General features: G+C 50.1%; 5 protein-coding genes across 5 annotated transcripts; 1 reads left to right on the forward strand and 4 right to left on the reverse strand.

Annotated features, from left to right (window-relative positions):
• Window positions 1-390: 390 nt before the first annotated feature.
• On the reverse strand, window positions 391-1,081 carry UREG_03819 (uncharacterized protein; the record flags this gene model as incomplete). Its single annotated transcript, XM_002544256.1, has 2 exons — window positions 391-901; window positions 960-1,081. 2 exons carry the CDS (start codon window positions 1,079-1,081, stop codon window positions 391-393), a joined length of 633 nt encoding a protein of 210 aa, XP_002544302.1.
• Window positions 1,082-1,622: 541 nt separating this feature from the next.
• On the reverse strand, window positions 1,623-2,600 carry UREG_03820 (uncharacterized protein; the record flags this gene model as incomplete). The annotated part of the gene is made up of 1 exon (XM_002544257.1): window positions 1,623-2,600. The coding sequence occupies one exon, from the start codon at window positions 2,598-2,600 to the stop codon at window positions 1,623-1,625; it is 978 nt and encodes a 325-aa protein (XP_002544303.1).
• Window positions 2,601-3,264: 664 nt separating this feature from the next.
• Window positions 3,265-5,293, forward strand: UREG_03821 (uncharacterized protein; the record flags this gene model as incomplete). Its single annotated transcript, XM_002544258.1, has 4 exons — window positions 3,265-3,550; window positions 3,600-4,434; window positions 4,548-5,054; window positions 5,104-5,293. The coding sequence occupies 4 exons, from the start codon at window positions 3,265-3,267 to the stop codon at window positions 5,291-5,293; spliced, it is 1,818 nt and encodes a 605-aa protein (XP_002544304.1).
• A 536-nt stretch (window positions 5,294-5,829) lies between these two features.
• Window positions 5,830-7,136, reverse strand: UREG_03822 (uncharacterized protein; the record flags this gene model as incomplete). Its single annotated transcript, XM_002544259.1, has 2 exons — window positions 5,830-6,414; window positions 6,456-7,136. 2 exons carry the CDS (start codon window positions 7,134-7,136, stop codon window positions 5,830-5,832), a joined length of 1,266 nt encoding a protein of 421 aa, XP_002544305.1.
• Window positions 7,137-7,972: 836 nt separating this feature from the next.
• On the reverse strand, window positions 7,973-12,593 carry UREG_03823 (BMR1 protein; the record flags this gene model as incomplete). The annotated part of the gene is made up of 5 exons (XM_002544260.1): window positions 7,973-8,002; window positions 8,069-10,686; window positions 10,811-11,630; window positions 11,683-12,152; window positions 12,212-12,593. The coding sequence occupies 5 exons, from the start codon at window positions 12,591-12,593 to the stop codon at window positions 7,973-7,975; spliced, it is 4,320 nt and encodes a 1,439-aa protein (XP_002544306.1).
• Between the last annotated feature and the right edge of the window lie 222 nt (window positions 12,594-12,815).

The following is a 12,815-nucleotide window of genomic DNA, read 5'->3' on the forward strand; positions in this document are numbered from 1 at the left end:
ATTCGAATATGATTTGAATCCCTGCTGAGGTATTGCTGAACACGCTTAAAATTCAAAATGATTGCAATCACGATCCATCCAGGCAGATAGATTGCATCCAGGGCAAGATGCGCAGCAATGGACCTGGCGGCTTGCCGTTGCCAGTGTGCTCTATTTGGCATCATGCAGTCGATGAGCTGGCTCATGCCTAATTCACGCTCAGCCGCGACGAGACCTGTGAGTTGATACGTCACGCCGATCATGCCGATCAAGAATGCGATAGCAAGAATGTCGATAATGGCACCTTGATAACGAATGCGAATGGTCTCTTCTCGCTCTTCTACGGTTTTCGACGTGTACGGATACTCCATAACCTACTAGACGTCAGACTTCAAGGGCTCTCATCAACGATCAGCTTGCACGGGTTACAAACAGCCTCTGCAGGAGAAGCACCATCACTGGTGTCGTCAACAGACGCGATGGCCCAGTCCACCGCATGCTGGAATGGCAGGACGTATATCTGAGCATCGTTGTCGGTGTCTGTGGTCCGGATCTTGCCGCCTCCCAAGCTGCCATCTGCCTTGAGCGTATAGTTCCAATGTTGGCCAGGTCTTCAGTGGGAGACGCATAGAAAACCGCAGCTGCGATACAGTAACTCGTTCCAAGCAATGTACTTTTGCAGGAATCGGCTAATTGGTCGGGAGAAGAGAGGATTTCCACCTTCTTCCCACTTGACCTGACGGGTTCGGCAACCTGGGCGATAACACGATCGATGGCTCCGCCTGTGAAGCCACTGTTGACGAACACGACTTTGTCTCTCCCGCCAGAGACCGCATCGAGAGCATTGGGTAAAGAGCGGATGGGAGTCGGTTCACCGATACCAAATTTCGCGGGTGGAATGAATAGATTTCGAGCATAAGATCTAGCGTCAGGGTTAGAATAACAAGTCGGAACGGGGCGCGCTCATTGAATCCACGCACAGAAATGCCACGAAGACGACTGGCAAAAGAAAGGCTCGGATGGATGTCGTCAACCACGGGCGAACGAGCGTAATCAGGACGTTTTTCACAAACAGAGTCCAAACCTGCCGAAAGAACGCCATCACGTCCAGGCAGTCAATCCCATGGGGAGCTTAGAGGTCAGAGAAAGAAGGGGGATTGATGAAGCGCGAGACCTTGACTCCATGCTGAAGCAGAGGAAAAGATGGGTTGCGACAGCAAGTTGGCGCAGCCCAACAGATGGACTTTTAGCAACAGGCCAAGGGGTTTGATGCGGGAGCCTGCGGAACTGGCAGGGGAGACTTGGGGCACCGAGACCTGGGGCCGGTCTGTCTCCACTGCGAACCCGAGGGCAAAGGCAGCGAGCATCGCCGGTGAGATCGAGGGACCGCCAGTCCTCATATTGATGTTTGGCATGCAAACACAACTATATTCTCATGTTCATAAGCATAGTTATCTGATAGACTGATGCTAATTTATACACAGAGAATCCTTCTCTATTTTGGGCCGACAGTGGCTGGGTTGTTGGGTGGTCAATTACATGAGGGTGATTAGTAAGCAGCGATATCGTAAGCAACGAACAAGACTGTCACCCTGTCCTGACTCACTGTGTTGCCCTCAAACTATTAACTACATACATCATAACTAGTAAGATCCAGCAGCTTTGGCGAGTGCCTTGCAGCTGGAAAGAAAGCCCCAGGCTCGGGCACAGTTGAACTCATAGGTAGCCTTTGCGTATGGCAGGCTATCCGTCCCACAACCGTCCTTCAACATGATGGTATCAAACCCTTGAGCATGGGCATCTTGCAGGGTAGCTCCAACACACTGATCGGTATTGACGCCCGAAAACAGCAGTGTGCGGATGCCTTCCTTCTTGAGATATTCACCAAAGGCAGTCTTCTCGTTCCAGAGTCCAGAGTTGCGATTCTTGTCAATCCAAACATCTGGACGGGCGGCTTTCTTGCCCTCCTCGTACGCACCGGCCAGAGGCCCATGCAAGCCCGCATTCCACGATCCCTTCATCATCACCCGCCCGGCATTCACCCGACTGCCATCCTCCAGCGCAATTTCTCCAAGCTCCGTGCCCGGCAATTTGACGAGGTTCGGCCGTTCGCCGCACTTGAGGAAGTTTGTGGGGTCGTTCAAGTCACCCTGCTGGTCTCCCAGGCCGTAGTCGACCTTTGTGGTGTTGGGTTCGAACGCAAACACCCTAATTTCGGCCGGCGTTATGCTTGCCAGATCCGCCTCAGTGAGTCCCCAGTTGAGCCAAATGATCTGGAGGCCCAGCTTGCGCGCTGCGGGTATTGCGTATTGAAGGATGGCGTCTTGCGCTTCGTACATGGGAGGGGCAGATGGAGGATCGAGGGCTTTGTTCAATCCAATGTTCTGCATATCGATAATCACCAAGGCCGTCTTAACTGGGTCAAATTTGACGTTGACGAGTTCACAGTCGAGGTGGACGCCATTCTTCGACGAGTTCGCGCTTGGGTCTGCCGGGCGTGTTAGGTCCCATCCATCGGGAGACCAAATCCACGTATTCTCCCCTGTTCCTACAAGAATGGCCTTGTGGGATTGATTTTTAACAGAACTGTCCGTCAGCTCCTTGGCCAATTCAAGCACCATTGTTCCTGGTGACAGTTCCTTTAAAAGGAGGTGGGAATGACGGGCAAAACAGGAGCAACAATAACAATTACAGTAAGAGGAAGCAATTTCTAAGCGCCAAACTATTGCCGCAAGGTTGACTATCGCAGGGCTTTCCAGGGCTGCTTTGGGCCTGGTGCTTGCAGCTTGTGACCCCGCAGGCAGGGATCGGTCTGTGCACCTGTGAGACCCTCGAGGCAGAATATCGATCTCCTCACCAAGTATCGGGACAAAACAATCAAAGTGCTGCCAGAGATACGAGATACAAGCTTTCAGATCGCCAACTCCTTGCTCTCAGTTCTCATTGCAGCCATTAAGTTCGTCAGGGCAATCAAGGGCGATTAGCAGGTAAGTTCCACATTCTTTCTGGGACTCTCACACTATTTTGTAAGAAGATCGCGGTGTCTGGAGTCCGCTCGAACAGCAGGTCAGCGCTTTGAATTCTGAAACTGAGGAGGCAGTTTCTCGTCTAGAGATGATGTCTAGGTTCTCCGGGCTTGATGACCTCACCCAGCTACAATCCTCCTTGAGCGCATCTCAAGTCCCGCTTCAACAGACGCGGATTGAGCCAGCAAGCCTTCCCTGTTTTATCTATCCTACCTCAAGAACGCTTAGATTCTTTGACCGTACCGAGGACGTTATTCAAATGGACAGATACTTTAATAGCGGAGCGGAGGATTCCAGCCAGTCATTCCGGTCACTCGCTCTGTACGGTATCGGCGGAGTTGGCAAGAGTTCTGTTGCTCTGCGGTACGCTGAGACTAGAATTCACCGCAAGGAGCTGGACGCAATGTTGTGGGTAGCTGCTGAGAAGGAAGTCACCCTTCGGCAAAGCTTCACTGACTTTGCCATGCGATTGAAACTACCGGGCGCTCAGCCCAAAGATCATGACCAGAACAGAACTCTTGTCTTGGACTGGCTCCAGAATACGGGTAAGAAGGGTGAAAGGATTGTCTGATATCCCCCCGCTAATACATATAGAGTGCCGATGGCTGCTGATATTTGACAATGTCGAATCTGCGGAGCTCCTGATGACGTACTGGCCAACCAGCGATCGAGGAGACGTGGTACTCACAACTCGCAATCGTGCCTTTGGGCTCTCTCCAGCAGATAGAGGACTTGAAATCACAGAATGGGATACTGAAACAGGCTCTCAATTCTTGACTTACTTGCTCTCAGCCGACATCAGCAACCAGCTGACTGAAGAGGAGGCGAATAGTGCACATGAGTTGTCACTTAAACTTAGCGGGCATGCTCTTGCATTATCTTTGATGGCTGGCCTGATTCATCGCCGTTCTTGGTCCATTGAGGAGTTTGTTGAAATGTACAAGAGGCACCCACAGAAGGTCCATGGCATTTTTGAAAACAGTTCGATCAATGCTCTCTGGGAGATGTCATTCCGGTCGCTGAACAAAAGATCCAGCACCCTTCTAGGTGTACTAGCTTTTCTTTCCCCCGACAACATCCCTCAGGCGCTCTTTGAACCCAAGGATCCTGATGTTCTTTCAGGTTCTCTTGAGTTCTGTAAAGATCCGTTTGATTTTTCAGACGAGATGGAGACTTTGATGACCCTTGCTCTGGTCAAGCGCAACAAGGAGCAACGAGCATTCTCAGTCCACAGGCTTGTTCAAACATCGTTTAAGTATTTTCTGAGTTTTGAAGACCGCCAGAAGAGTTTTAACAATGCGGCCCTGTTGGTCTCTGCTGCTTTTCCACGGAAGGATTCCGAGTTTGCTCAAATGTATCATGCGTGGAAGCAATGCTCCCTCTACCTTCCTCATGTACTCAGCTTGAGAGATGGTTTCCGCGAAGAGAAGTGTGCCAATCCCAAATTTTCAGCGTTGGTACAATACTGTAACCTGAACAATGCATGTCAGCGGTAAGCACTGGTACCACATATTAACTGTGGAGGAACTGATCCAATTGTAGGTATCTTATCGAAACCAATGGTTATAATGACCTTCTTGATCTTTTGGAGGTCAATGCCATGGCCATCCCAACAATTCCGCCCCAGCCAAAGAGCATCCAAGCCGACATTGAGGGTGATTTGGCATCTCACAGGGGTCAGGCACTGGCACGGGTGGGCAGGGCTGAGGAAGGGGTTAAAGAACTGAAGCTTTCATACGAGATCTTTGCTAGTTCTCAGCCACGCAACCTTCGAGAAGAGGCGTGGTGTGCAGAGAGTCTTGCCGATGGCATCGCCTCAATGAACAATTATCCTGAGGCGGTGATTTTTCAAGAGAAAGCACGGGAACACTGGCTTGAGTGGGCCAAAGATAACAGTGCAGATACGACAGAATGGCCTGCGATCTTGAAATGGGGAATGGGGAACAACCTGATATGGGCGGGAGAAAATCAGCGTTCAAGGGATATTCTGACTCAAGGCCTTGAACAACTAGAGGGAGCAAAGCCGTACAATTGGGCAATGGTCGCCTAGTAAGTATGTCCATCACTGCCATTTGTTCACATTCTAACTCTCCTGCAGCACCAACTATGCCCTGGGGACTGTGAATCGCGCTGATGGCGATTTCGAGTCAGCGGAGAGACACTTTACAGATGCCTACAATAAGTGGATCTCAGGGGATAATCTACTCTCCGATCCTTTTTGTGGAGCATGTGTGTACCGCATGGGGTGTGCAGCTCTTGATCAAGGCAAGGTAGAGACTGCTATGTAAGCGCGCCCATTCTCAATATGTCGAACCCACAGCATTAACCCAAAAATAGAAAGCACCTTCGGGAGGCTGCCGTTATCACCGAACGCCATAAGGCGAGAATGCCAGTGGAACATGCTAGGTCGCTTTTTAAGCTATCGGAGGCGCTTGCCAAAGAGCCAAGAGAGCTGGAAGAGTCGTCAAGGTTGCGGACAGAATCTACACGCCTTTGCCTCTCACGTTCTCCGCAGGCAACGGATCTTGGGAACGAAAAGACATACGACGATCTGATTTTCATTTGGTGGCGTTGATTACAGAGTCTTCAAGGGATATTTGCCAATCTGGCTGGGAATACTGGAAACCACTAATCGGACCGAACAACGACTGGCCACTGGCTGTATGCGACTATTCGACCGTCAAACCCTCGGATATTGCGCAGGCAGATGTTCTACATGTAGATCGAGTCACCGAAAACCAACTGCTGCATCCGAACGACCAACATGGTTGGTACTATGTGCGGAACCAGGAAAGGGATCAACCCGATCTCCTCCAGGTGTGCTTCAGAAGTACTCCAAGAAGCGAATCCGCCTCTGGTCGTCATGCATCTTGCTGAACTCCTCTACCTCTTTCTCTTTGACGGACATGTACCACTTCAACAAGTCATCACCAATCCAAGCTGCCACAGCAGTATCTTTCTTCAAGCAATCTAATGCCCCTCGAAGTGAGACTGGCATGGGCACGTCCATGCCATGCTCTACGCGCATTTCCTCAGTCATCAAGTGCGGGAAGAAAGTGCAATCCTTCCATCGTAACTCTGTCTTTTTTGCAAGTCCATCTAAACCGGCGTATAAAACAACTGCGGCGAACAAGTAGGGATTAGAAGTTCCATCCATCATGCGGAACTCCCAACGACAGTCACTGATTTTCCGCACCGGCATGTCACGGTTATCAGTGCCGAATCCAATCCAAGCACCCGCGGCATCATTGGAAGAGCGGACGTAGCCGTCGTAGTTTGCCATTCCGAATGCGCAGAGCGCGTTCATGTGATCAAGGACGCCGGCAAGAAAGTTGTCTGGCAATGCACCTTCGATCTTGTCGAGCGAAAGATGGAGATGTAAGCCGTTTAACGGTCCGGACAGACACGGCTTGGGGTCATGGTAGCCTTTAGGTCCCGACGCATGCATACCGTACGAATGGTTTCTTGTGCTAGAACCAACGAATCGACGGCGTCAAGGGCGGGCTCGGGAGCAAGAGCAATCTCTAGCTGATCCTCGATCTCCGCGTGGAAATGATGAATGCGAATGGAAGATCGCTCCAAAGCATTGAGAATCTCGTCGACGAGGTTCATCGTCGATGCCCGTAGCCCAGCCGTTCTCGAGTAGCCATTCAGCCTATCCATCGGGCGAATCCTGTTATTATCACTGCCGAAGAGCATGAACTCGATCTCAAAGCCAATCTTGACCTTTGCACCCCACTCATGCTCGAGTCGTTTAAGCGCTTGGACTAGACGCATGCGCGGACATTTGTCAAACCTCGTCTCTGCCTCCTGCTGGTCAACAAAGCTCATGACGGTAGCATGGTTGTTTAGGAAGCCGCAGGGGCGCAACGAGGACCAATCTGGACGCAGGTCCCAGGTCTCATGGTGGTCGCTGAGAGGGAATATCTTGGGCGCGGTAGAGATAGGTATGAGCATGCTGTTCTGGGCGAGGTGGATGGTCTCATCGCCGTTGGCGATTCGGAGGCAGCGCTCGACGGGGACGAAGCGGGCACGTAACACGCCAGAGTAGTCGATCCATTGAACGCGAATGTACTTGATGTGCCTGTTCGTCTGCAGAAAGTGTTCGAGTTTCTCCTTGTCGGACAACATTGTTTGATGGGGCATCGAGTCTTGCTAGAGCAGGCAAAAGCAGAATGGATTGCTGGAAGTGTTGGTTAGATAGCTATGTAGTTAGGACTGGTCACTCCAGGGTATTTATAGGCCCGGGCTTCCAGGGGTTCGTAGAGAGAACAGATGTTAGTGAAGACAACAGCAATTCACAGCATGGAGGTGTCTGTCACACCGCAGAATTGTGGTGCTTTGGTTTGCAGACACACATGACATAAAAAAGCAAGCAGAATCCAGATCATTAATCAGGAACATTGTACAGAGGAAGCTGGCAACTACATGTTTCAAGAATATTTTGTTAAAAGTCTTACTGTTTTGAAAGGTGAGGACAGAGTGGTGAGCGTAATAATCCAGATGCGGAGCTGCCAGGTTCCTGTATAACCACCCAAATAATTATCTAGAATAGTTCAGGCAAGAGGTGTCCATATATCAAGCAGACCCAAAACCTCGCATTGCGGCCAAAGCATAGCCGACTCTGGTAAAGGGAAGTTCTGCGGAACCTCTAACATGACCAAAAGAAAATGCTCGGTTATTAGTTAGTTACACCGCATGATATCAAAAATGCCAACCAAAATAGAAAATCAACACTCTATACCGTTTGAAAGGCGCGTGGCACGTCCAAAGTCCAATCTCTCACAACGGCGGTTCAAAACTTTTCAAAGGGAGACCAATAACTATGCAACATCGAATTATTAAAGGCAAAAATGTGCCATATCCACATAAACACGATTGCCTGCCAGTTGAAATCAAAACTCTCTATAATGCAAAACGGGTAAAAAGGACACGATTGATAGGTAGCAGAAATTGACGTCCAAAGGTCACCTGCGGTTGAAATTGAGGTATCGTGACTAGAGAAAGAGTAACAAGTTAGCACACCATCACTCAGTCCATCAAGAATCAGGCGCAAAACTTACCCCAATGAACAACAGAATCAGATTAGACCCAATGAAGGCCAGGAAAATACCCAGGTCCCGCCATCTATGGTCAAACTCCATACCAAACGGTTTATAGAACTCGTCCCCAACTTTGTATGCACAATACTCGCATATATCAGTGGCATTCTTCGCCAGGTACCCGGAACCACCGCTGGCGAAAAAGTCCTTCATATACGAGACGCAGTCTTGTCCCGGAGGCGGAACGAATCGGTTCAATTCTTCAGGTTTGCATATCACCGGTCTGTCGTGTAACTCTGTGACGATCATGCCACTCATCAACCGCGTGAAGGGATCCAATTCGTACAACCATACTCGCCAGAACTTGGGGATCGCGGGCTTGGGGATGGAGACACCGCAGAAGAGGAAGAAAATGATGATAATAGGTGGATTTAAAAGCATAGCAATAAACGTGCTGGGTGTCAGGGCTGATATTGTCTGGCCCAACGTGACGGCAAAGAATTCGGTGATCAAAACCATGAAGAACTGGTATCCAGCTCGGCTGCTGGCTGGTTGCAATCCCGGGATATAATAGATCGGGAGGAAGAAGCCAACTGCGCAGAGAATGCTGTAAGGAATCTCCGCAATGACCATCGATAACGCGAAAGGAAATTGCTTGTATGCCTTGGCTGCGGATTCGCGGTAGAAGATCAGCCTGGACATGTCGTACTTTGGCTCCACCTGAGCTAGAATGAGCGCCGGAATGACAGTAATCTGGAAAATAACGAAAATGCGGTATTGAAGAGAAGATCGGGAGTCATTCAGCTGAAGATAAGCCAACCCAGTAAGCAAGGCCAACGCGACGTGACTAAAAAGTCGAGTGAATCCATAGTTTGGAGAACGCCAGAAAGCAAGGCTCGTTCTCCTACAAACCACCTTGATCTGATGCCATAATGGCGTTGCATATTCCTTCTCGACTTCAGTCGACGTAGCTGCGCCTTCAGCTGCCTTCATGCGTTCAGACTTGATATCAATGATCTTTTGCTTCACTTGAGCGAACTCTGCGGAGGTGTTCCAAACATCTCCCCAGTCACGGTTGCCAATTCGCGGGGTCTGTCCGGCACCAATTGCGTCAAGCATCCATTCAGCCGGGTTTGCGTTTGGTGGGCAATCAGCGCCATTGCGGTAGAAGTAGTCTCGGAGAACGCGTGCATCCTGTCCGATATCACCGAAATAAACACATTGACCACCACGTTGGAGCAAAAGCAGACGGTCAAAGTTTTCGAATAGTGCAGAGTTCGGCTGATGGATAGTACAGAGAATTGCTTGGCCAGCAGCGGCTAGTTTCCGGAGGAACCTAACAATGTTGAAAGCAGACTGACTGTCGAGACCGGACGTTGGCTCGTCCAAGAAAAGTAGCAACTGTGGTTTGGCAGCGAGTTCCACGCCGATTGTGACACGCTTTCGCTCCTCAACGGACAATCCAGTTTCCGGGCTTCCAATGATGGCATCTGCAAGGTTTTCGAGTTCAAGCAGCGAGAGGATTTCTTCGACATAAGCAAACTTCTCTTCTTCGGGAATATCGTAAGGCTGACGTAGTGAAGCGGAAAATCGAAGTGCCTCTCTGACAGTTTGCGTCGGTTCATGCACGTCAAGTTGCTCAGCATAGGATGTTCCACGCTGGAACGAAGATCCCGGCACTCGACCATCAACGAGAACATTACCACTGATAACTCCAATATTCTTTCGTGATGCCAATACATCAAGCAGCGTAGTCTTACCAGCGCCGCTGGCGCCCATCAACGCTGTGAGTTTTCCTGGCTCAACATATCCAAAGACGTTGTTAAGCAGACGACGCGTGCCACCGGGAACTGGGACGTCATAGCAGAGGTCCTCCCAAGATAAAACAGCCTTGGATTCGATTTTGAGATTCGATTCGGACTCGTCAACCTTTTTCTGTTGTCGATTTTCCTTCTTCTGTTGGAGCTTCTGGTTAAGCTGTTTCAACTCGTTATTTTCCTTCGCAAAGAAAGTCACTGTCTTCCCTCCGGCCCCATACGTCAACGTTTCGCCCAGGTAGGCATTCGTGAAAAGGAACAGAACAATAAGGGCGACCATGATTCCCCAATTCCTCCAGAGATCGGCGGGGTCGTATCGGAACTGAAGTTTAAGATAATTCGTGCCCGGGACGATGCTTGACCCTGGGTCACCACCTGGAAGAGTGCAAACTTGGTGGGAGAGATTGTTATAACCTGGCCCTGCTGGAATGAGGGAATCCGGCGTGCAGGTCATGGTGAGCCGCTTGAATTCGTTCATCATCAACGCAGCGAATCCCAAACCCACGGAATTGACGTAAAAGAACCAGCGAAGCCAAACTTGTTGATCTTGCCATTGAATGAGATAACCAGCAGTTATCACAAATAGCGTGATAAGGACGGAGACTCCCTTGAGTGCATAGTCAAAGTCTGGACACACGCATCCAACAGTACGGAAAAACAGGGTCATAGAAAGGTAGCCCGTGATAATAATAAGTACGAATGTGAAGAACGCTCCGGCATCCAGAACCAAACCGCACATGAAGTAGACGATAATGCTGAAGATGAAGATCTGCACCGAAAGCGAACGCCAAATCGACGATGATTTGGGCAATCCACAAAGCACTCGGACGGTGAAACGTAAAAGCACGATGCTTGTTCACAATCGGGCCGGGCTAACATAGTCGACGCGAGTTCACTGGAAAGGCCTGGAAGTGCATTGGAAGAATAGCGAAATAAAAGAACACACCACCACGGGTAAAAGCACCGGCACTGGTTTTGGGGAGCTTGAGCCACACTGTACCGAGCACGATGGCAACACCGATAGACGTAACCCATGAGACAACAAGAGAAAATTTATCCTGCCACTTGATTAAAAATTGCCGTTGCATCAAAGCCCAGACCTGAAGGTAGAACGGGATCGAATATACTGAGGACTTGGAGGTAAATTTACGTTTTGCCTCGCGATGGGCGATTTCAAAGTCTTCATAAACATTCTTCTCCTGCTCCAACTGGGCGCGGTAAGTAGTGATCTCGCTTTCGAGATCTTTGTTCAACTGGGACTGCTCAAACGCTTGAACAAGCGCCTCCGGAGTTGATGGCGCATTTTCTGCGTTTCGGCCTTCCTTATATTCGCGTTCGAACGGGTCAGTGCAGCCGGTAAGATAATCAGGCGTGGTTTGTCTAGGCTTTTCTTTGAAGCCTAGGCCCTCGAAATATGCTCGCGCCGCTTTTGCAGGGCCAAAGTACACCTGGCGGCCCGAGTCGATCACCATGACCTTGTCAAATTGGTCATAGATATTCTCCGATGCTTGATAAAGAGAAACAAAAGTCGTTGTCTTGTAGATGTTCGTCATGATCCGGAGGGACTTGGCGTAGTCGAGCGCAGTTGAGGCATCCAAGCCACGAGTGGTGTTATCCCAAGCCAGAACCGTGGCGGACGTGACCATCATTTCTGCAATACTGACACGCTTTCGCTCGCCTCCCGAGACGCCGCGGACGAACTGGTTACCAACCACGGTGTTGATCGTATGCTCAATATTGAACATCTTAAGAAGGAGATTGATGACCTGGTCGAAAAGTTAACACACGAGATATAGACGGCAGAAAGCAAGCAATCACCTTTTCCTTGAACTCAGCCTTGGACATGCCAGCGGGACGCTTGCCCGGTGTTTTTGTATCAAGCGCAAACCCAAGGGTTTGGCCAACGGTCAAGGTTGGATGATGAATATCATCTTCTTGGTTGTAAACGGCCTCGCCCCGGAAGCGCTTCGAAAAGGTATTGGCGTCAAAGGGCCCGTATAGAACTTCACCGTCAACACCAGTATAGCCGAATCTCTGGTTCGCGATGACTTTGAGGAACGTCGTGCAGCCAGCGGCTGGTTTGCCCAGCACCAGCACCATCTCACCGGGTTTGACGACACCTTTGAAGTCTTTCAAGATATTGAACTCCTTTCCTTTCCGCCCCCAACCAAAGATGTGCATGATGGTTTGCGGGACATTGAAAAAGTCCAGAACTGCATTTGGAAAAGTACGAACAATATTCCGCACGCCGCCGATTCCTCGAACGGTAAGGCCGTCCCAGACAACACCTGAGTGATACAGTTAATCCTGGCCTGTGTACGACAAGCGTAGCGGATTCAAGACATACCAATTTGTTTCGGTCGGATACCAGCCTCCGCCTCAGCAGACTTTGAGCCGTGAAGGGCACTCTCAAGATCAAAGTGCTCTCCTTCTGTGGACGACTCCTCGATTTCCTCTGGGGATTTCTCATTGAGTCGGTGTGACTGCTGGCGGGAAAGACGCCTGGAACGGTGGGAAATCCCAGACAGCTGCTTGCTCAGTTCGGCGAATTCCTCCTCAGCCTTCCTCACATCAACTCCACTTGTCGGGCGGGTCTGGCCGTGAGGGTTTGTATTTCTTAGATTCTCACGTCTAGCCTCATAGTCACTGCTCGTGAATAAGGTGTCTGCATCTGAACCGTCCATGGGTTCCCGGATCTGGGGGGACGTATCCCCAGACGCAGGAGGCATTGCTGATCTAGCTATGGCTCTCAACACCGGTAAAGATGTCGAGAGTAGGGAATGATGAAAAAAAAAAAGGAAAGGGAATAAGAATGAAAAGGCAGATCAAGCCTCAAGCCGGTATCCCTTGCCTACGAAGTCTCAGCGAGCCTTCGTCAAGGATGGAATCGGCAGACAGAAATGGAAGCAAGAACGCGACGGGGGGCGTTCGAGCGTTGATAAGACATTTTC

Source organism: Uncinocarpus reesii, genomic scaffold (assembly GCF_000003515.1).
Source record: "Uncinocarpus reesii 1704 scaffold_2 genomic scaffold, whole genome shotgun sequence".
Lineage (NCBI taxonomy): Eukaryota > Fungi > Ascomycota > Eurotiomycetes > Onygenales > Onygenaceae > Uncinocarpus > Uncinocarpus reesii.